Source organism: Spermophilus citellus, assembly GCF_964194105.1.
Source record: "Spermophilus citellus genome assembly, chromosome: X".
Lineage (NCBI taxonomy): Eukaryota > Metazoa > Chordata > Mammalia > Rodentia > Sciuridae > Spermophilus > Spermophilus citellus.
This window is the reverse complement of record NC_138190.1, coordinates 110,753,637-110,774,579: the sequence shown is the minus strand read 5'-3', so window position 1 is coordinate 110,774,579 and position 20,943 is coordinate 110,753,637. Positions and strand designations below refer to the sequence as shown.

The following is a 20,943-nucleotide window of genomic DNA, read 5'->3' as shown; positions in this document are numbered from 1 at the left end:
TGTATTGTTGAGCAACTCTGTCCTTAGGAGACACCAGGTGGAAATTTCAGGGGCCTGGATGAGGCTGAGAATTTGCAAACAGGTCTGGGTCTAAAGTAGAGGAAGGCTTATCTTTAGCTAAGTATTTTTATGCAGCTAAAAAAGCTCTCCCTCCTCCAGTTTCCTTAAACCTGAATGGGGCCTGCTGAAAAGTGGAGTGAGACCTCTCTCTCTCTCTGACTTGACCCTGGTTTTGTATTTTTTCCCTCTTCTCATTTTAACTGTGTCTCTTCCTCCATCACTTTGATGCAATAAATTAATTCTATCATACACTAGATACACAGTTTGGATGATTAGGTTAACAGTTGACACCCCTCCCCACACTCTCCATTCAAGGTGACCCCAGCCCCATCACTAAAAGATGAACCCAGATCTTCTATAAGCCCTCTTGCCACAGGATTTATGGTAATTTTGGGGGGTTGGGTGGATGACAAGGAAGAAGAGTAGCATAGAATTTTTGTTGGTTTTTATTGTTGTTTGCTTCTCTGGATATGAAAATATATTTCAAATAAGTGTAATTGGCATAGCCTGAGCATCAGGAGAAATGGAGGCCAAACTAGTACTAAGGTGAAGGACAGGGACAAGAGAGGGGAGAAGAGGAAAAGGAAAGTGGGGGAAATAAGGTAGATACCAGATGGTGCTGGAAAAAATAAGAAAGCAGAGGCTTATGAGGGTAATAAGTAGACAAAGTCTGGAAACTCACTATCACCCTCACTTTCCCCTGTCCCCACTATCCCCCTGACCATGCCAGTGGATATGCCCTTCTGTGAATTGTGTCATGGAAGGCCCTATTGACTGATGTGAAACTTGCCTTGCCTTTGTGAAGTGTTATGATTTGGATATGAGAAAAACCCCGTAAGTTTGTGTATTGGTGTAGGAATATTCAGAGGTGAAATTGATGGACTGTGAGAGCTATAGCCTAATCAGTCCATTCTAGTTTGAATGGACTGAGGGGTGGTAACTGTAGGCAGGTGGGTTAAGGCTATAGGAGATGGGTTACTGGGGGTGTGACATTGGGGTGTATATGTCCTTGGTGAGCAGAGCTCTCTTTCTGCTTCCTGACCCTGCCAGAAGCTGAGCAACTTTCCTTTCCTGGGCCCTTCTCTCATGATCTGCTGCCTCCCTTAGGCCCAGAGCAATGGAGTTGGCCCACCATGGAATAAACCTATGAAACTGAGCCCCAAATAAACTTTTCATTTTCTAAGTTGCCCTTTTGGGGTATTTTGGTCACAGCAATGAAAAGATGATTAATGCATGAAGAGTACAGTATCTCCACAGGGCCCGGGGGAAGGATTAGTACCAGAACCTGCAACAGCAGTCTAAACACCTTGAGTGAAGTTACCAATGCCTTCCAAGTGTTGCATACTGTGAGAACCTGGAAGCCTCCCTCCCTCCCTCCAGACTGCCCAGAGCAGGCCAGTACCAAGCCTGGTCTTTCAAATGGAAATGTTTATTTTCTCTACCCAGCACTTGAATTTCATGCAAAAGCTTCATCACACACAGGCCTTACAGATCTTGTCTCTAAATGCCATTCACCAGCTTTCACCTTCTGTGCTGCTATCTCAGTGCCATCTGCAAGGAGAAAAGCACTTTCAAGTCTGCTCTTTTCAGTGGTATAAGCCTCATTTGTTTGTAGGCAGCCCTGTCTCAGGCAGGATTTTGGAGATGGGGGCAGGTTGAATTGAGTTGTTTGGTAGCCCTACCTTTCTCCCCACTCTCCCACTGGGGCCCTGATATTTCTCCCCATAAAGCACCCTGAGCTTTGTTAAGGAGTTTAGTGGAAAACTGAGAAGGAACACAGAATGGTTTCAGGAATCAGACTTAATTTGAAAATTGACTAATAGGCCGTGGGGTTTGTTTGTCTTATACAAATCATATGCAAATAATTTCTGTGGTTATTACATGTGCAGTGGAGCTATACTGGTTAAAGAAAGACTCTGGAGTCTAATTTCTTGTTTTCTTCCTGATTCTGGTGGATTCAGGACAAGACCTTTTGTCTTTGTGGGCTTTTTTTTTCCTTTTTTTCTTTCATTTTACGAGATTTGCAGGGGTGTCATAAAACACAACTCTAATCATGAATTTCTGTTCAAAAATCTGTACTGGTTTCCCACTGACTATGGGATAAAGTCCAAATGCCTGGCATTAAAAGCCTTTTATGATCTGACTCCAATCTATCTTCACAGCCATATCTTGCCAGCTTCCCTCTGTGTACCCCACAGTGTCCAGCCAAATGAGGCTACTGGTCATTCTGGGAATGCATTTGCTCACTCAGAATAGAATACCCTTCCCCTCACCTCTGCCCATTGAAATCTGACCCAGCCAGCTTTGAGGATCTGACTCTAAATGCCACCTACTCCCTGAAATTGTTCTCCTCCCCCCACCAGGAATAATTTATTTCTTCCTTCTCTGTATTTTATAGCACTCCTCTTTTTCTCCTCTCCCTCTGGTGCATGCCAGACAAGCAGTCTACCACTGGGCCACATCCCTAGCCCTTTTTATTTTGGTACAGGGTCTCACCAAAGTTGCTCAAGCTGACCTCAAACATGTAATCCTCCTGCTCCAGCCTCCTGAGTCTCTGGGATTAAAGAGTGTGCCACCTTTTCCTAAAAGTAGATGTTGCCCTATATTCTTTGACTTGATTAGATTGAAAGCTCATTCATATTCACACACCACAGTGCTTTAACCAGTTCTGATTACTGTTTGGCCCTTGCTTAAATGTTTTTTAAAAATAATACTGAAGTTTCAGATTTTTAGGGCCTGTTTATTCCACTAGGTAGATAACAGGATAAATTGAAGTAAACATGTGAAAGCCCTTTATATGCTATGAACTTAAGATATCCTCGTATTATATACTTTATTATTAATATTTTCAAAATCAAGGAAATATTTATTCAGAAATTAAAATTTATAACCCTTATAATGAAGTTCATTCTATCCTATCACCTTTTATGAAGGTAGAAGTCATATATACATATATTGTTTATAACCTCAGGAAGTCTTTTTGAAATATACACTTACCAAACTTTCCATTGAACTTGGAATGTTTTCCTTGAAAATTTTCTCTTGTGGCTGTGTTCTTATTGCCTCATGGCCATCTGGGAGAAACTGTCACTGAGGTTTTGCATATGTGTTTTCAGACCATCTTCCCTATCAACCTCTTATCATTACCACCTTTCTTGCTTTTTATGTTAAGGTGGAGACAGAAATCCAGCGGGTCTCAGAGGCATATGAGAACCTAGTGAAGTCATCCTCCAAAAGAGAGGCTCTGGAGAAAGCCATGAGGAACAAGCTGGAGGGTGAGATTCGGAGGATGCATGACTTCAACAGGGATCTGAGAGGTGAGCAAACCGGGGGGCCTACCTTTGTATTTGTGGGGGCAGCTGCAAGGTGATGCTGGGAAGGGCTGACAAGGATCTGATCAAACTCTTCAGGATCATCCAACCTTTTGGTGTGGTCAATGGTAAGTTGCAGAGACTCTGCCAGGCTAAGGTGTGTGTGTGTGTGTGTGTGTGTGTGTGTGTGTGTGTGTGTGTGTATCTGGAAAATTATTTGGTCTCAAGCTTGCTTAGTGGGGAGATAATTAATTGCCCGCAATTAATCGGGCAACAATTCTTCCTGATATTCTAGACCCACCTAGCCCACCCCTACCATTGGTGCAGCCTCTCTTCCTTTGTAGGTTTTGCATAGGTATGTCTTTGGGCTGTACAAGCTTGAAATAGTGATTCCCTTTGCTATTTGCTAGGGCTCACTCCTTTCTTTTATTTTTATCTTCACCTGATGATATTGAAGATGCTGGCAAATGTTTCTACTTTAAATCACCATCAACACCTTTAAAACTGCTGCCCTTGGGGATGTTATTTTCTGTCTTTGGATTTCAGTTATCTGTAAAATCAAGGGACTCAACTAGATGTTGACATGGGCCATTTCTAGCTTTAACATTATATGATTTTAAGAACTTCACAGGAACTGTGATGTTCTTTTTTCTGGTTAATGAAAGTCATCTTTATAAATTTGAGGATGGAGTATTTCATTGAAATGTACAATTCTACATCTATACCAAAAGGTCATGAGGAGTGAAAGAGTAAAGTCCTTATTCCCTTCTTCCCTGCTATTGTTTTGGAATTCCTGTTTGTTAATCTCTGTGCGTGTCATCCATTCCTACTACCTGATGAGAAGATGCAAACTTGTTTTGCCAAGGTCAGTAGTTAAGAGGGCAAACAACATGTGCTTGGTAATTTGTATTTGGGGCCCTGTTGATTATCTCCAAATTCCACAGAGCGTCTAGAGACAGCCAACAAGCAACTTGCGGAAAAGGAGTATGAGGGGTCCGAGGATACCAGGAAAACCATCTCTCAGCTCTTCGCAAAAAGTAAGTCTGAAAGCTTCAGAAGCCAGTGTGAGTGGGTGGATGGGAGCAAGGTGTGTGAAATGGTTGCCTGGTTCTCCTTAGCTTTCAAGAACAGCCAGGATACAGCGAATATCATCTAGGGATTCTTTTTCCTGGTGAAGCATGAAATTGGAAGATTCTATTCTATTTCTTCTAGGCCAAGAAGTCAGCTTGACACAACATCTAATCATATCAAATGGCTTCCTCTGTATTAAACCATAGAACTTATTGGAATCCCTGCCATTGTTATGGCTAGCTGAAGAGAGGACCTCAATGAGCATGGGGTCCCTTAATGTTGAAGGGATGTTCTTAAAAGGTTCTATATGCTGTCTCTGGTAGGGATGATATTAACATGAAAGATTGATGAATAGTGTCTGAAATAGCTAACCTGCTGCTGGGACTCCCTTAGTTAAACACTTAGTATCATATCCTATCACACTTTGACAGATTGCAAGGGTAGCTAGAGGCATGGCCTGAACTAGTGACTCCTGTTGCAGAATTGAAGGGTGTAGGGCAGGCAGAACTCCATCTTCCTTAGAATAGTGTTTCCTTTGTCTGAAAATACTCCTAGGACCCTAACGATGAATTAATCCTCTTCTTTATCAAGGTCCCTAATGAACTCCACCTAGCTAGACAATGCCTAATTCTTTCCAATTGCTATAATAAAGGCAGCAATAAAAACTTCATAATAGATTGAGTCCACAGGGAGAGTAAACTGGGAGGAAACAGATGAACTGCCCTCATTTCTGCAGATACCCAAACTTGGTTTCCCCCATCCCCAGCCCCCCTCAGTGCAGCCCCTGCTGTACTTGTGCTTGGTAGGGACTTGTCAATCTTCCATCTTTGCTGGGCCTCCCAATGACCCTTTCAAGTCATTCTATGCAGCTTCCAGTCAGCTTTTACAAGTTTGTTTGATCTTTACTTACAAAGTTCCCCTCCCTGCCTGGGTTGCTCTCTTGTGCTTTGGCTTCAGAACAGAGTATTTCTTCCTCTTTTTCTTTCTGCCCCCTGTTCCTTTGTCAGTAGTCTTAGACCAAGGAATGTCGTTTTTCTGGTGTCATCGATGCCCAGTGTGAATTGTTGTGAAGTTGCTTTTGTGGTGTCACGGTTGCCCTGGAAGCTAGTTCAGTGACAGAGAGAGGGTGGCAGCCTCCCAGAACAAAGCAGAACAAAACAAAACATATGGATTCTTGCCCTGGGTTTGATAGTTCGTACTCCTCTCTGTGTAGAGATGGTATTTCAGGTGTCCTAGGAGCTCTGCTACAGTTTTATAAAATGTGATAATTTACTAGATCAAACTACCTTAACAGCAGGGTGAAAAACTGTCAGATAGCTCTAGAACTAGACAGGGAAGAGAGCATGACTCTTGGCCATGACTCTTGGCCTCCTTTATTTCTTTTGCCTTTGGATATCAAGAGGGCCCTGCATTTGGAACTATGGCAGAAAGAAAGAAAGGCCTTTTGAAAAGCCTCCATGGGGTGTGCACTCCAGCAATCCCAGAGTTCAAACCAACTTGATCCAGAAGGCAGTCCAGCATAGTAGAAAGAATAGAATAACTTGGGCTTAAATAAGAGCTCCACTCCTTATTTACCAATTGTGGGTCCTTGTGCTAGTTAGTCATGCTCTCCAAATCTCTGTTTCCTTATATGCAAAATAGAGAAGAGAATAATACCTGTCTTGTATGGTTGTTCTGAGGATTAAGTCAGTACAATACCTGGTAAGCAACAAATGTACATTTCTTTCCAAGGTACATCTGCTCACACAGATGTATGTAAAGTCACAGTGGGAAGGTAGAGTGAGGCTGTCCTGTGGAAGTTTCTTTTAAGGTTCAAAGTCTTGAGAAGAAGGACATTCAACCTTCAAATCCAAATCCAACTACTTATTTGAGTTTCTGGCAAGAGATCTGTTCTAGTTATGAGGAGAGGGACCTAGAAATGCATAACTACTTATGCCATAAGTAGTTTATGTATATGTCATTATGTAACTATAATATAATCCTAGATTCAGAAACATAGATCAGACAAATGTCAACCTTCTCAATCTGAAAACTAGTATAATGCATTTGTCACATCTCAATGAAAAGCATATATACATATATATGCCTTTCATTTTATATATATATATATATATATATATATATATATATATATATATATATACACACATACATACATACTGGGACTTGAACCCAGTGGCACTTAATCACGGTGCCACATCCCTAGCTCTTTTTATTTTTTATTTTAAGATAGAGTCTTGCTAAGTTACTTAGCGCCTTGCTAAGTTGCTGGGGCTGGCTTTGAACGTGCAATCTTCCTGCCTCAGCATCCTCAGTTGCTGGGATTATAGGCATGTGCCATTGTTCCTGGCAAAGGGTATATTTTGAAACTGCAGATTTCCTTTCATTATGAATCATTGTGAGATCATGATGATTATCTTTATAGAAGAAGTTCCTCTGGTGTTTCTTTTTTGCTTTTGGATGCTTGTTTCATTTAAATAAACTTATCTCTTTTGATCCTTAACAATTATCATGAGGTTAAATAAGATGGTATTGTTATCTCTGTTTTAATCTCTAGAATTTTAATTCTTTCTTAGAATTTTCATTTTTCTACTTACATTACTCATCTATTCTTACATTCTGTCTACGTTTTCCATTAGAACCCTTAGCATATGAATCGTAGTTGTTTTAAATTCAGGATCTGATAATTCTAGTATTCTTGCCTATCTGGCTCTGGTTTTGATGCTTTCAAACTCTTTTCCCTTTTAACATGTCTTGTCATTTTTATTGTCATTATTGAATGGCAGACATGCTGTATGGTATAAGAGGAACTGTGGTAAATAGATGCTTGAATAACACCTGCCTTGTAAGGTTGTTCTGGGGGCAGTACACCTTTCTGATGTGGTGGTAAGTTGGAGGGGGAAGGGAAATGTTCACTAGTCCTATGAGTGCTTCTCAGTTGTTCCCTCCCTAAGAAGGTTTCAGGATGGCCAGAGAGGTTAGAGTTGGGTATTTCCTTCTCTCATGCAGAAGGCTTGAACAGGCTGGAGTTGGGTATTATCTTATCCTAGGTTGATTTGAATCTGGAAAAAAAATCCAGTAGGTTAGGCAAGGCTAAATAGTTTCTCTCAAGGGTAAGACTGGTTTAAAAAAAAAACAGAATACTGTGCCATATTTCATAATGGTTGCTTCCCTCACTCGGCTGATGACACAAGAGGATTTTTCTCTGATCTTCACTGTGACCTGGTCAATCTTCTGGAGGTAAGAGCTCACAAAAGCACAGAAGTTCTATTATGACTGCATCCCTGGAGTTGTCTCTCAGGTTTGTTCACACTGAGCCTCCAGCAATTCATCAATTATAGTTCAGATTTTCCTAAATCTCTACTGGTTCCTCCAGAGGTTTCTAATCCTGTGATTCTAAGCTGGCAACTTGTGATTCTCTGTGTCTACCTGTCTGTCTCTCCAATTTTGACAGAAGTTTGCCCTGTGAATTCACTTCTCTGAAGGATCTAAGTGAAGTTATTGATATTTCAGTTTGTTCAGCTTTTTGATCATTGTTAGGATGGAGTGGTGACTTCTAAGTTCCTTTTATACCACAACAGAGACCTGAGGTCCTGTTATTCTGTTTTAAAAGAAGGGAAATCAGGACATGGTTAACAGTTCGATTAACTGACATGTTCAAGTCAATAAAGTTAAGGAATGGTAAGGGCTAGAATCTTGGTCCTCTTAAAACTTCTCAGAACACTTTCAGGATTGAGATATTTATTGAACCATCCTTGCATGACCAAGATAAACACCATTTCATTTTGTTACATCATTCCCTGGTACAAATTTTGGCAGATTATTTATTCTCAGAAAAAAAGCATACCACTTCAGCCAGATATTCAATTTTATTTGGGCAGTTTTGCAAAGAACATTCTTAGGGTTATTTTAATTTTCTCTACTTCTGTGACTCTTTTCCCCATTCAATTCTCATATCTTTCACTTATCCTTCTTGATGAGACTCTTTAGTGGTTTACCTATTGCATTTTATGTATACTAATCTGCTCCTGAATGTGACTAACAATTGAACAGATAGCATTGACATTTTCAGGAGCCCATCTGAATAAGACATCTAAAATTAGGACCAAACAATGGAATCTTTAACTGATTATTGGGAGGAATAAGAATTACTTCATAGGGCTGGGGATGTGGCTCAAGCGGTAGCGCACTCGCCTGGCATGTGTGCGGCCCGGGTTCGATCCTCAGCACCACATACAAACAAAGATGTTGTGTCCGCTGAAAACTAAAAAATAAATATTAAAAATTCTTTCTCTCTTTAAAAAAATACTTCATTGAATAAATTAATTTTTAAAAAAGAATTACCTCATTGAGATTCAGTGAGAGTAAATTCCAATGGAATATTGAAGTGGTTCTGATCAGCTATGGGTACTAGAATAAGGAACATCCAATATAAGAAGGCAGATTGAGATAAGAATAATATATGGACCAAAGTATGAATTTTGTTTAGAGACTACATATAAACCTATATAAATTTATTAGAATGCTAACTTGTATCCATCCTCCAAGCCAAAAAGATCATTATGGATCCACTAAACTCTTTCATTCTTTTTTTCAATGTTATTTTTGTTAGAGCTTTATAGTTATACATAATAGTGGGCTCACCCTGACATACACATACATGCTTGGGAACCAATTTCAGTTCCTGATCCCCCCCCCCTTTCCCTCCTGCTTTTCCCTCCTATCCTCCCTCCCCTCTCCCATTCTCCTTCCTCTACTATTTTAAACTTCCTTTTACTCATCTATTAATTTGTATTTGATTGGTTCTTTAGTTATCCTATCCTTCCCGCCCCATTTTCTTTATTTTACTCTGGCTTCTATATATGAGAGAAAACATTCAACCTATGAATTTCTGAGTTTGGCTTATTTCACTTAGCATGGTAGTCCCTATTTCCATCCATTTATAGGCAAATAGCCATAATCTTAAAGTCTTTCATTCTAAAGTCAAAGATCGTGTCTACACACACATACACATACCATACACACACATATATATGTATATACATATATATACATGGTGTGTGTGTCTATATATTATAAGTACACAGGTATATCATCTTATTTTTAAAGAAATCTAAACTTTCAAACTCTGATAGGTAGACTTAATTCTGCTAATTTATCATAAAGGGAGAGTCTCAAGTAGAGGAATTTTAGGAGGTGAAATGTCTGCCTGTATTCCTCTGATCCTGATGTTTCTGATCCCAATGTTTTCCCTCTAACTTTTCCCTGTTGGTTCTGACAGTCCCTCCACACCCAGTCTATGCTGCAGGAGAAAGAATGGGAAAGAGCATAGCATGGCTTCTAGTTTTATCTTACTGTTTAAAGACATTGACTTCCCAAGAGAAGCAGATTCTGAGATAAAGTGAGCTATGTTAGGGATGGTTTTGGATTAGGAGTTCCCTGGAGAGGACATGTTGTCAAATAAACTTCATCTCAGAAAAAATGTTAGTGTGTAAAGGGTAGGATTGAGATTTTATCCGTGTTATGAAATATCAGGGTTTTTTTGTTTTGTTTTTTTGCTACTGGGGACTTAACCCAGGGACACTCAACCACTGAGCCACATCCCCAGACCTTTTTTGTATTAATTAGGGACAGGATCTTGCTGAGTTGCTTAGGGCCTTGCTAAATTGCTGAGGCTGGTTTTGGACTTGCAATCCTCCTGCCTCAAGTCTCCCAAGCTGCTGGGATTACACCCATGTACCACCATGCCTGGCTATGGAATATCATTTTTAGATTTACTTGATACACTGTGATGAGGAAATAATGGGAACAATTTTGTTGGGCTCAATTGATCTTTTTTCAGTGCAAGAAAATTTTGAAAAAATAGGGCTGGGGATGTGGCTCAAGCGGTAGCGCACTCGCCTGGCATGCATGCGGCCCGTGTTCGATCCTCAGCACTACATAGAAATAAAGATGTTGTGTCTGCCGAAAACTAAAAAAATAAATATTAAAATTCTCTCTCTCTCTCTCTCTCAAAAAAAAAAGAAAAGAAAATTTTGAAGAAATAAAATTGAAAAGATGACTAATTTTCTCTTCTGATATATGTGTGTATGTATTTATCCTTCTTTGTATAACGCTTCATATTTTCATGACATTTTATATCTACTTTCTCACTGTTTCTGCACAAAGACCATTAGGTGACTTTTCTAAATTTACACAGAAAGTTTGTGATAGAGCCAGTGTTATAGTCTATATCTTGGGTATCCTGGTTCTTGAAGCTCTGTGCTAGAATAGTAGCATGTCAAGTAATGTGTCCAGTTTGTCAATTTTGCTTACATAAGGCTTTGAGCCAACTCTGGGATGGAAGTCATGATATTTCATGTCCTGACAGATAAAGAAAGCCAGCGGGAGAAGGAGAAGCTGGAAGCAGAGCTGGCCACTGCCCGTTCTACCAACGAGGACCAAAGGCGACATATTGAAATCCGAGACCAGGCTCTGAGCAATGCCCAGGCCAAGGTGGTGAAGCTGGAAGAAGAGGTATGTTTTGCTCAGGTAGCATGTGAGCCTGAGGGTGGGAGAAATGGCAAAACAAGAACACTGGGCTTATATCTTAGTGGTAGCTTGAGCAATCTTCCAATAGGAATATGCTGCTTCTAGTTATAGTTGTGTTGATGTGAGTGGACTTTGAATTCTTTTCTTTGTTGCAAGTTCCCCTTTTTCTACAGAATAGGAAATCACTAGAGTCGGGGGCAATTTCTATTTACTCATTTATATAATAACCAAACTGCCCTCCTACTCCAAGTTCTATATACTTAACCCTGCTTGTGAGATATATATTAGAGTGCTTTAAAGCTTTATTTTGGAAGAACCAGAAAATGATTCCAGATATTTTATTTTTTTATTTTTTTTATTGGTTGTTCACAACATTACAAAGCTCTTGACATATCATATTTCATACATTAGATTGAAGTGGGTTATGAACCCCCAATTTTACCCCAAATGCAGATTGCAGAATCACGTCGGTTACACATCCACAATTTTACATAATGCCCTATTAGTAATTGTATTCTGCTACCTTTCCTATCCCCTACTATCCCCCCTCCCCTCCCCTCCCATCTTCTCTCTCTACCCCCATCTACTGTAATTCATTTCTCTCCTTGTTTATTTTCCCATTCCCCTCACAACCTCTTATATGTAATTTTGTATAGCAATGAGGGTCTCCCTTCATTTCCATGCAATTTCCCTTTTCTCTCCCTTTCTCTCCCATCTCATGTCTCTGTTTAATGTTAATCTTTTCTTCCTGCTCTTCCTCCCTGCTCTGTTCATAGTTGCTCTCATTATATCAAAGAAGACATTTGGTATTAGTTTTTTAGGGATTGGCTAGCTTCACTAAGCATAATCTGCTCTAGTGCCATCCATTTCCCTGCAAATTCTATGATTTTGTCATTTTTTATTGCTGCATAGTACTCCATTGTGTATAGATGCCACATTTTTTTATCCATATTCCAGATATTTTAAAGCACTCCATGGATCTTGAAATTAGAATGGTCCTCATCTATTTACACTTAATGGGAAATAATCCCCCTCTTAGTCCTAAGTCCCCCTCTTAGGTCAAAAATATATCTTTGTGGCTGTACCTTTTGGACTTAGCATATTGGTTTGGCAAAAGTAGCCGCCTTGGGAAATCTGGGATAGGATAAGACTAAATTTATGTCAGGAGTACTGACCATGATCTTTGCTGTGGCTTAATGATTAGTTTTTAGCACATAGTTATGTGATGGGGGTGAATATGTCAGCTATTACTGTATCAGGATGGAGCCCCAAAACTATAACGCATACAATTTATGTATCTGATCAGTCTTGATGGAAATGTTACTTGCCTGCGACACTAAACTGTTCATGTCAAATAGAGGGAACTTTGTTGCTGGATTGTCCATTGATGTCAGTTGACATTGCACTAAAGTACTACTCCCAGATGCTTTGCGCTTCTGGGAATGGATATATTTCAGTGAACATTGATGCTAAAGAGTAACTTTGTTAAACAAATTTTATATCTCAATTCTATTCTAAAATTTATGTTGTTTTAAGTGGGAAATGCCTTCATTATAATAAGCTGGAAGCTTTATAAACTTGATACAAAATTAAAGTGTTAGGGACCAAATACCATTCTGGCTATTGTATGTGAGGTATCTTTCCTGCCTTCATTCATTGTTTGCTTCCTGTCCCCCAGTAAGAATGGTTCTAGATACTGGAGATCTCCTGACTTACAGATTTCCTCTGCTTTCCTTTTTGGGTATTAAAATGCTTGCTGGGCTGGGGATGTGGCTCAAGCGGTAGCGCGCTCGCCTGGCATGCGTGTGGCCCGGGTTCGATCCTCAGCACCACATACCAACAAAGATGTTGTGTCCGCCGAGAACTAAAAAATAAAATATTAAAATTCTCTCTCTCTCTCTCTCTCTCTCTCTCGCTCTCTCTTAAAAAAATAAGTAAAATAAAATAAAATAAAATAAAATGCTTGCTGCAAATGGGATATGGGCTCATACTTTACCAGAAGGTAATGCCATCTAATCCATTATATCCTTTAACCTGATTGATTAAGTGTTAACTTCAGGATAAAATAAAATAAAATAAAGTTGAACTTTTTCTCCATCAGTATATAATATATGCTCAGAAATATGCTAAGTTGCTTCATGAAAAGTGAGGAAGTCTTGCATTTGCCAAATGTCTGTGTCTAAGGAGCTTAACACACCCTTTGGCCCTCAGTACACCTCATATATTCCCTTTCCTCTTTTTTTTTTTTTTTTGCAAGGGATTTCCAGAGAAAGTTACAGGCCAGAGTAAGACTGTATTCTTTTAGAGAAGGACAAACTAAGAGACCTGCTGAGAAGTAGCTTGCTAATGATCACATGGCAGGTCTTGGGTAGAGCCAGGAATAAAACTGGTATCTCATGACTCTTCCTTCCATAGACCCTGCTGCCTGTCTCCCTGTCTGAATCATCCTTTGGTTCAACTCCCAAAAAGAAAATGTGGGTACTTGTTCAGATTTAGTAACCTCTGCATCTTTTTAAAATTACCTTTTTATTGACAGATAATAGTATATCTTTATGGGGGTAAAGTGTGATGTTTTGAACCATTTTATGCATTGTGTATTGATTGGCTCAGGATGCTTAGCTTATCCATCATCTCGATCCCATAGCATTTCCTTGTTATGAGACCAATACGTTATTGTTAACTGTATTCACCCTCTGTGTGAAGGACCATCAGAATTTATTTCTCCTATCTGATTATGGCCTTGTACCCATTAACCCTATCCCTGCCTCTTCAGTACCCTTCCTGGCCTCTACCACTTTACCATCAGAATTTGCCTAAACTGCTTTGACATTATGGTATATATACAGCACTGCTCCCCTTCTGGGAAGGGTACTCATCCAGTTGGAGATAAATGAACAAAATACTGCAACCTTCTTGGTTTTCATTGTTTGAGGATACAGTGGGAACTGGTTGTTAATCATGGAAATAATATGTGTGTAGGAAGAAGATGTTCATCTGTAGTTCCCACTGAGCAGCCCTCGCGGAAACAGTTGCCTGAAATATATATCTGGCTTCAGACTTTTCTGGGCATTTGTTCCAAAGATTTCTAGTAGTTTTCCAGGGACTTGCCCCAAAATATGTAGTTTTACAATTTAATTAAGTTCTAAATATTGGCTGGGATTGAATGAATGTTGTCTAATGGCTAGATACCTCAAATGAGCCCATTAATTATTGTTAATTTTTTAGTCTTCATCCAACTTGTACTTTCCTATAGAGTCTAATTGTTGGGGAATTCTGAGTTGCTGTTGCTAAAAGAGGTGGAACTTTTGACTGGGAGAGTAGGCTCACAGCCCTGTTTCTATCCAGTGGAATCTCAGAGGCCACATAACATCTTCCAAAACAAAGCCAGATCATATCTCTAACATATAAAAGCTTTCAAAATCATGTCTCAGAAAATTAGACTAGTTCTTGTGGTTTTGCTTTGTTCTAGCAGCCTATCAGAGCCGAATTTGCTCCTGGGTAGTGTTTGTCCTGTCTTTCCCATATGTTCAAAGGAAAATTTTCCTTTCTATCATCCTCAAATGTACGGACTGCTAAACAAAGTATTGCTTTTGTTCTGTGACTCAGTCACCTTTAGGTCTCAGTCATCATGAGTTAAAATTTCCATCTATGGAATATTAGGGAGGTATTTAAGGTATGTATTCTGGAACAGAACTGGTAAGCGTTCTTCATTGTGGTTCCTGTACAAAATATCAGTGAACATTTCTAAAACAAGAAAGGTATTCATGAGTACAAGAGTTATCTCTCTGTCTGATGGAGATGGCTCAAGAAAAGCCTTGTTTGGAGGCAGAAAGATATGCTAGATGATCTGCCTACATCCAGTGTAAACACATAACTTAGTTATGGCTCACAAATGGCAACCACAAATTCTCCTTTTTTCTTAGGCCTTCAAAGTTCTTCCAGTGAGAATGTCTTCAGTCCACTTAGTGAATCATAATTATTTAAAATTTCTCAAAATAGGCCTTTTGTGTGAGGGATGTTTTCTCAGCTCTCCAAGCTCAGGGTCACTCAGGTAACTAGTTCTCATTGCATCAAGATGGTCAGGGAAAGATTATAGCTACTTCAGTGGTTCCAGGGTCCTTGTGTTTATTTATGTTTTCCTCTCTAGAAAGACCACATTTAGATGCCTTCCCTGAAATTCATTCCATCCTTCTAATCCCATTAAGTCACTTGCCTGGGGTTCTCTGCAACCACCAAGCCCTATACAGAAATGTGGTCTCAGGCTCACAGAGAACCTTTCTCTTGGAAACACAACTTCCATTCTCTTCAGAGTTCAGTGTAAATTCTTTCATGGATGCAGCTCTGCTGTCACCCAGGGAGGTATTTTGCTGGGGAGGGGATATACCTGTTTTTTGGTGCATCACTGTGACCAGGCCTTGACACCATTCTACAGTCTGTACCGCAGGCTGCCAAACGAGGTTCTTTCCGTCTTCACCCTTATCTTTCGGAACACGTAGGTCCTATTGAAGTGGAGGCTCATTAAACTCCAAGTCAAAAGAGCTCTGTGTCCTACAGCAACTACGGTATTCTCTCATTCAAAGAGAGTCTCCCCACCCCCTACCAATTTAACCTCACTGGAGAGTTTCAACGGATGCCTGGCATATCCTCTCACAAGGCTAAAGGCAGCCCAGGCTTCTGGCTGGCTGCTGTCTTATGAGAATCCAGAATTGAAGCCATCGCTTGGGTAATTGTTTGGGGGATGGTGGGAAAACGGCCTTGGCAAGATCAAAGAGGGAAGATGCTGGGGGAGGGTGGTTACTGAGCAGAGAGTGCACAGGAAAGGATACAGAAGAATGTGGGAGGGCTGGCAGAAAAATCCAGTGAGCCTTGTTCTTTGGATTTACACTAGAATGAAAGCCATAGAGATTCAGGAAGAAGGGGCCCAAGTGTTAACCTTTTCATCCAGTAGCTGCTGGATGATTTGATCATCCCATCAATAGCTCTTGCTGGAGTACTGAGAACATTTTCCAGAGCCCTTTGCCAATCCACCCTGTTCTCCCAAACTTCCTTTATCTTGTTTTACTCCATTTCCACCATTCTTAAGGCTGATATTTCTTCTTTATTTCTAGGTCCCATTCTACTTTATGTGTTTTTCTCTCTTTTGGGGGAGTGGGAGTATTAAAGATGCATAAGTTTCTGCTACTGGACTTACCTATGTAGTACCATACCTAGTCTTCTTCCCAATAGGGAAACATGTCTTAAGCATAGACATTTATATGTCTAATGCTAAAAAATAATTTTCAAACAATAGGATATTGTTGGTGAAGGTAAAATTTACAAGTGGTCATAATGGCTTATAGATTTGGATGGAAGTTCTGCGGGTGTGAATTCTATGTGCATTTAGAGTATTGATAGGATTCAGATGAAGTTTGTATTCATCCTGGCATCTTCCAGGGTGTTCTGCTGATGAATTGTGGATTTATTTGATGGGCACTTCATCGAAGGATGTCATGTCTCATATTTATGACAGTGTATTTGTTTTGTAGTAGGTGTGACTGCATCTAATATGCTAGCAAGCAAGCAAGAAATCATGTCCCCGTCTTCAATAGAGATAGAGTGACCTCTCTGAGATCAATTCTTTCAGTCTTATGATTTTGGCTTTTTAAATTCCCAAGTTGGAAATCTTATGGATTTTTCTTTAGTCTTCTTTATAACATGAGTTCTGTTCCCCATAGAACAAGCTTTTAGAGGTGGCATTTTGCTCTTCAATTCTTTTAATATCCACCCGAGGACCACAGCCTCTTGGCAATGAACAGAGGCAGCATACTAACAACAGGGTAGTGTTACCAAATTGCTTAAGTGTAAAAACTTACTTGGAGCCAAAGGCTCCAGGGTAAGACTAAATCAGATAAAAATAAAATCACCAAAGGCTGTCGTGGAGTAACAGAACTAGTAGCATGAAGGAAAGTACAGTTATGCTGGTGAAACTGTAAATATTAGGCAGTAGAAGGGAAGAGGCAAATCAGCAATAATGAAAGCACTGGATTTAGTTTTGTGTTATTAGCCTCACTGCCCTTCAGATGGAGTGTTTGTATATGTTGGTGTTTATCCAACTAGTATTAATAGTTTGCCCCCTCTACTTGCCCATCTGTATTTTTTAACCTTTAAAAATATTTACAGATATTTTACTTTATAACTCTAGGAACTTTGCAAGTGTTATCTTTCAGCAGATTAGGAAATTAAAGTACAAACAGATTAGACCATACAGTTAGCGATAAACCTAGGAGAAAACTCAAGATACCTAATCCGGTTCTTCGTCCACCAGTGAATAAATGAGAGAGTTAATGATTAAGTCACTTCTTTGGAAATGGCTGAGACAAATGGTTCTCTTTAGGAGCCCTAGACATGATTTTGTATATAGCTATCCTTTAAAAAATAAGTTTGAAAGACACCCACAGTTGTTGGAAGGAGGAAAGGGATGTCATCACGTGGTATTCGTTGCAGGGATCAGATTTTCCTGAGTCAGAAGCAGGTTAAGGAATCTGCCAAATGCTTGGGAACAGATTCAAATTATTGCAGAAGTGTGATGGAAAAATATGATTGATTGAGCTCAAGACTATTTGCCTTATTCTTTAATAGGTTGCCTTCCAGCTGCTCTTTCTCCTAATTTTACAATTCCCTTTTGAAAACTTATCTCTGAATAGGAAAGATTTAAAACACTTATCTTGACTTGGCCAAACAAAGTAAATACATTTGTGAAGGTGTGTGTTTATTATTTGTATATTTGCAGTGTTGTAGCTAATCTAGACTATGCTCATTTTTGTTCTTGTCTGTAACAGTTATTTAATATTAGCTGGTCACCAAGAATGTAGACCAGTGAACTAGAACTAGAAGAGAGCTATCAAGGGAAATAGTAGGGACCTGCCCTTATATGACTGAAGGGATACTGATCTCCAGTGTAGCAGGGACTTTGTCTTACTTCCCACTACATTACTTTTGCTCTCAAAGATAGAATAGGGACTGATACATAATAATCATCAGGTAAATTTCTGGTGAATAAATGAATCCACACATGAATAAAATATTTAAAAATAACTGAAAGTATATTCATGATGAAAAGCTTTCATGAAAAGCAGCAATCAAGGTTAGGAAAGATTATTTCAAAGAACTCTTGGAGAGTTTAGTGATTTTGTGAGGAAGAAAAAGGAAATGATCAGACTAATATAAGATTTGATAATTTGTATAGTAGACATGGTAGAATTTTAAGGCAGTAAGAACCTAGAGCATCAACAAAGGCATTTTAAATGGCCATACCAAAGCTGGAAACGGGATAGTGTGACAGTAGACTGGGTAATGAATCAAAATGCATTAAGCAGTTTGAGAAATAAATGAGAAAGAGCAGCTTTGGTCTAAAAAGTATAGGAGGTGGTGTAAAGGTACTTTGGATATTGGAAATACCTAATACTAATGGATTGGAAGTGCTAACAGTAATTGCTTTTATTCTTAAATAAGATAGTACCATGATATCCTACTTCTGGAAGTCTTTTATAGCACCTGTATGCATTGACTGAATGTGCAAAACATGAGTGTCTAGATGGGGAGAGCAATGAAAGAACTGGTAAGTTGGTATTGTAATAATTTAGTTGTGAAATAAAGATTTAAATTATTCATATTGGCTATGAAAATGAGAATAAAAGAGATGTTGATTAGAATTAAGACATAGTGATAGTTGGATATGGTGGTTAAAGAAAGTGGGAAGAATAATAATTCTAAGATTCTGAAACTGGAAAATGGGTAAAGTGATGATGTTGACTGAACCATCAAAAGGATAATATTTGGGGGAAAGTTGAAAGCAGTCCTAGGGCATGTTAAATTTTCACAGTGAGACTTCTTGCAGTCAGGTAAGACACTATGAGAACATTAAAGTATGAATATAATCTCTTGTTAAAAGTGTGGTATAAAGGAGCTGTCCTGTAGTGCTAAAGTGTTGAGCAAATTTTCTCAACCTTGGCATTAACGACATTTGGGACTGGATAAATCTTTGGAGATAGTGAGAGGCAGGGACTATTTTGTATTATGAGATATTTATCAACACTCCCAGTTTTTATCCATGAGTAGCAACCATAAGTGGCTATGGCCACCATAAATGTCTCCATACATTGCTTAATGTCCCCTGCAAATGGGGACATTCATTACCCAGTCTACTGTCACACTATCCCGTTTCCAGCTTTGGTATGGCCATTTAAAATGCCTTTGTTGATGCTCTAGGTTCTTACTGCCTTAAAATTCTACCATGCCTACTATACAAATTCTCAACCCCTAGTTGAGAATCATTGGTATAGAGACACAAAAAGTAAACTATCTTAGATTGGATCTTTGAAGTACAGTAAGAGTAGGGCCAGTGGGTTGGGGGAGAAGGTGGATCTAAAAATCAAGACAAAGAGTAAGAATAGTTTGAGGAATCATATTTAGAGAACATAGATTTAGGGAAAGGAAGGGAAGGGAGTCTTTTTTAACAAGTTTTTGAAAATTGGCATTTGGTTAAAAAAAATTGAATGGATGAATGATTTCCACCACTCACTGAATATCCATGGGGGAATTTGGTTGAAATGATGGATTTACTTGGAATTTTCCTAGGGGCTCATGGTTACAAGTCTTGATTAGAAACCCAGAGTGACTGATCTGTGGTTTTGAAAACTCATTTTCCACATGAAGGCCTGAGCCATTACCATGGCTTTGGGAATTTTCACATGAACCTTTACTTCCTTGAACACTGAAGACAGAAAAATCAATCATCTAAGATCCTATGGAGAGTATACATATTACACAGTCTGAGTCTTGTATGTGTACACACACACACACACACACACACACACAAACTAAAGCACACCTTATGTTTTTACCTCCAAGAATGTTCTTATACAGAATTCTACGATGCTGTTTGCCTTGTCCTCTTGGATAGTGGTAAGCGTTGAGGGTGTCAGAGGGACTCCTAGATTCACAAAACATTTAGGAGTTCAAAGACCTTTAGAGAATATTATGTCCTAAAGCAGTGAGGGGTGAAACAGCAAAAGTTATTTGGGAACCATACTGATGCATCAATTATGAAAAGATGATGAAGCGAGGTAAGGTAGGAGGACCATTCGCTAGGGAAGACAGATAACACACAAGAAGAATCAACATGAATACACACACAGCTGTGGCAGTCCTTTTTGAATGAAGTTGGTAGAATCCTAAAACATACAACGCATAATAGAGGAGACAGTGAATGCAACCCATCTGCCATGGTAGCCCCTTAAGCACCTCAGCAAAATACTAAAACCCTGAAATACAGTTTGAAAACCTTTCTAGGAAGTGGCAAACTTTTTTTTCTGTAAAGAACTAGATAGTAAATAGTTTCAATTTGGTGGACCATGCAGTTTCTGTTCAATTGCAACTGCTCAGTTCAGCCATTGTTCCTGGAAGACAGCCATCAACAAAATGTAACTCATTTTGCTGGTATCGAACCTACAATTCTCCAGAGCTTCAGTTGGCTTGCTGTTTTGGTTTGCTGACTCCTGAAACCCTCTACATTCCTTTTAACAAGTGGATACTCTGAAGCTGAGAACAGGGAAGCAAGTTGTTGTTAATTGCAGAACTAAGACTAGAATCCAAGTCACCTGAGAGCCACCTTGTTACCTTTTCCTTTCATTGTGCTAATAGAAATTTTTGTTATGTATGTCTATATGGACCACAGTTAAATACTTTATTTGTCATGAAGTGAAAGTATTTCTCCCAAATAATGCCATTTTGGAAAGAATATGGTGTGTGTGTGTGTGTGTGTGTGTGTGTGTGTGTTATTTTATTTACTTTTTGGTACCGGGGATTGAACTCAGGGACACTTAACCACTGAGCCACATCCCCAGGCCTTTTTTATATTTTATTTAGACAAGGTCTTGCTGAGTTACTTAGGGCCTCACTAAGTTGTTGAGGATAGCAGTGGAGTTAAACA

At 39.3% G+C, this 20,943-nt stretch overlaps 1 protein-coding gene across 4 annotated transcripts in view; it reads left to right on the top strand.

Moving 5' to 3' along the window:
• The window catches only part of AMOT (angiomotin), a 67,503-nt gene that overhangs the window by 27,067 nt on the left and 19,493 nt on the right, over positions 1-20,943 (top strand). For all 4 annotated transcript variants that reach the window (XM_081277384.1, XM_081277383.1, XM_081277386.1 and 1 more), the window contains 3 exons: positions 3,233-3,377; positions 4,316-4,408; positions 10,813-10,958. In XM_081277384.1, the coding sequence (XP_081133510.1) occupies positions 3,233-3,377; positions 4,316-4,408; positions 10,813-10,958 (384 nt within the window). The remainder of the gene's footprint in view (positions 1-3,232; positions 3,378-4,315; positions 4,409-10,812; positions 10,959-20,943) is intronic.